The 2,604-nt window shown below is 51.6% G+C and overlaps 1 protein-coding gene across 1 annotated transcript; it reads left to right on the top strand.

Annotated features, from left to right (window-relative positions):
- Positions 1 to 6: 6 nt before the first annotated feature.
- LOC126496395 (endoplasmic reticulum membrane sensor NFE2L1-like) lies at positions 7 to 2,604 on the top strand. The gene has a single exon (XM_050133907.1). The coding sequence runs from the start codon at positions 483 to 485 to the stop codon at positions 804 to 806; it is 324 nt and encodes a 107-aa protein (XP_049989864.1). The 5' UTR covers positions 7 to 482; the 3' UTR covers positions 807 to 2,604.

Genomic DNA, 2,604 nt, shown 5'->3' with positions numbered 1-2,604 from the left:
CCTCCTCCTCTTCTGCTTCCTCCTCTGCCTCTTCTTCCTTTTCTGAGGAAGGTGCTGTTGGTTACAGCTCTGATTCTGAGACCCTAGATCTAGAAGAGGCCGAGGGTGCAGTGGGCTACCAGCCAGAATACTCCAAGTTCTGCCGCATGAGCTACCAGGATCCTTCTCAGCTCTCTTGCCTTCCCTACTTAGAGCATGTGGGCCACAATCACACGTACAATATGGCACCCAGTGCCCTTGACTCTGCTGATCTACCACCACCCAGCACCCTCAAGAAAGGTAGCAAGGAAAAGCAGGCTGACTTCCTGGACAAGCAGATGAGCCGAGATGAGCACAGAGCCCGAGCCATGAAGATCCCGTTCACTAATGACAAGATCATTAACCTGCCTGTAGAGGAATTCAATGAGCTGCTGTCCAAATACCAGCTGAGCTAGGCTCAGCTGAGCCTCATCCGGGACATCCGGCGCCGGGGCAAGAACAAGATGGCCGCACAGAACTGCCGCAAGCGCAAGCTGGACACCATCTTGAACCTAGAACGTGATGTGGAGGACTTGCAGCGAGACAAGGCCCGATTGCTCCGCGAAAAGGTAGAGTTCCTGCTGTCACTGCGACAGATGAAACAGAAGGTCCAGAGCTTATACCAAGAAGTATTTGGGCGGCTGCGGTATGAGAATGGGAGGCCCTACTCGCCCAGCCAGTATGCGCTTCAGTATGCTGGGGACGGCAGTGTCCTCCTCATCCGTCGCACGATGGCTGACCAGCAGGCCCGGCGACAGGAGAGAAAGCCAAAGGACCGGAGGAAGTGAGCCTGGGGAGGCAGGGGGTGGACGCTCACTAAGACCGAAACTGGAGAAGGGCTGGGCCTGGACCTAACATTGGGGACTTAAATGCCTTCTTATCCAATATATCTTCTCAGATGGGATGACTGCGGGTCAGTGCACAGAAGAGGCGGGCGCAGGCGCTGTCTGGCTTAGCTTCCCCACTGGGTGTGGGTGGAAATGACCAGACTGTTTGAGTGATTGGGGTCCCCAGCCTACCTCCCTTCTTTCTCCTGAGGGAAGGGTGATGTTGGCATGCTGAAGGTAGAGGAGGCTGTGTGAAGGCTGACAAGAGGGGAAAGGAGGACTTGGGAGAACAGATAAAGTAGTGGAACGTCTCATTCCTGGAAGGAAAAAAGGAGGAAATTCCCTAAAATCAGAGCAGTCAGAAAAATCAGAGGGACCGGTAGGGGCCTTGGCCGGCATTCTATGCAGTGAGTGTTAGTGACTCCAGTGGGCCTAAGTAAAGTCACTGGTATGGAAACAGATGTGGTGGGGCTGTGGAAGGGCCTTTTAACTGTTTCTTGAACTCTGTCATCCCTGAAGAGGAAGAAACTCTTGGATGGCACCTGTAATGTTTTAGTTACTGAAACAGGAAGCTGTAGGGGATCCAACACTGACTTGTTTTCAGGCCAGAGGGGGGCAGAGGGTATAGAAAAGTGATAGTGAGGCCTGTGTTGCAGCAGCCCCAACATCAAGCATGTCACTCACTGCCGCCACAGCCACCTCCCTCTCTAGCCACCCCAGAGCTGAGGCTCCTGCTGTCCTCGCGAGAGCCTGCATGGAAATGCTGTACCCCTCCCACTCTCCTCCTTTTGTAGTACCCACCCTCACTAGCTGCCTATAGCTCTCTGGAGTGGGGTGCTATCTGGCAGTACCCGGAACTTGGCCTACAGCTTCCTCTGCAGGGGCTAAACAGAAGCAAGGTGATGTTATGGAGGGGGAAGCCAGCTCTGACCTCCAGGCCCTGTTCAGCACAACATTGGGAATGGGTTCTTCCCTCAGGGCCCTCTGCCTACGACACCTGGGCTTGTCACTGGGGGAAACAAAACCTATTAACCCCAGCAACAAAACCTAGTCCTCTTAGAATCTCTTGCGCTTTGATTTTTTTTTAGGGCGTGTGCCCTGTTTCACTTATAGGGCCTAGGATGCTTGTGTTGAGTAAAAAGGAGATGCCCCAATATTCAAAGCTGCTAAATGTTCTCTTTGCCATAAAGACTCCGTGTAACTGTGTAACACTTGGGATTTTTCTCCTCTGTCCCGAGGTCTTGTTTTCTTTTTTTGGGTTTCTTTCTAGGAAAATGAGAAGTGCATGAAAGGAGCTGGAGATTTTTCTCTCCTAGGCTTTCAGCTTCAGGAAGCTGCTTTACAGCCTGTTTAGCCTGGGCTCCTGAAGGACAGCCCTGGGAGGGAGAGTGAAGGGCAGCACCACGGTAGCCAGATGGTTCCAGGACCAGTGTCTTTTTTCTTTCTTTCTTTCCTTTTTTCTTTTTTCTTTTTGGTAACTTTGCCACTGCCGAGCCCCTACCCCCTATCCTGGTCAGCTCTGGAGTACTGTCTGCCCCCTAACTAGCAGGGGTGAGTCGGGGAAGCACTGATTCTCCTCCTGTGCAAAGGAGGGCTTTCCTAACCGAGACTAGAGATAGAAAGTGTGAGCCTGGGTGTGCTTTTTATAAATTATTTTCCTTGTAGATTTTATTTTTAATTTATCTCTGTGACCTGCCAGGGAGAGGAGAGAAAGAGAAATGCTGTGAGCACATGACAAAATAAAATCAAATAAAATGGA

The sequence above is a fragment of the Alexandromys fortis genome, unplaced genomic scaffold, assembly GCF_014885135.2.
Source record: "Alexandromys fortis isolate MF-2015 unplaced genomic scaffold, M_Fortis_MF-2015_v1.1 scaffold_3864, whole genome shotgun sequence".
NCBI lineage: Eukaryota > Metazoa > Chordata > Mammalia > Rodentia > Cricetidae > Alexandromys > Alexandromys fortis.
The sequence above is the reverse complement of the archived record's forward strand: the minus strand, read 5'-3'. Positions and strand labels throughout refer to the sequence as shown.

Coding starts and splice junctions, on each gene's coding strand:
- LOC126496395 (XM_050133907.1), top strand. CDS start 483: ATGGCCGCACAGAACTGCCGCAAGCGCAAGCTGGACACCATCTTGAAC.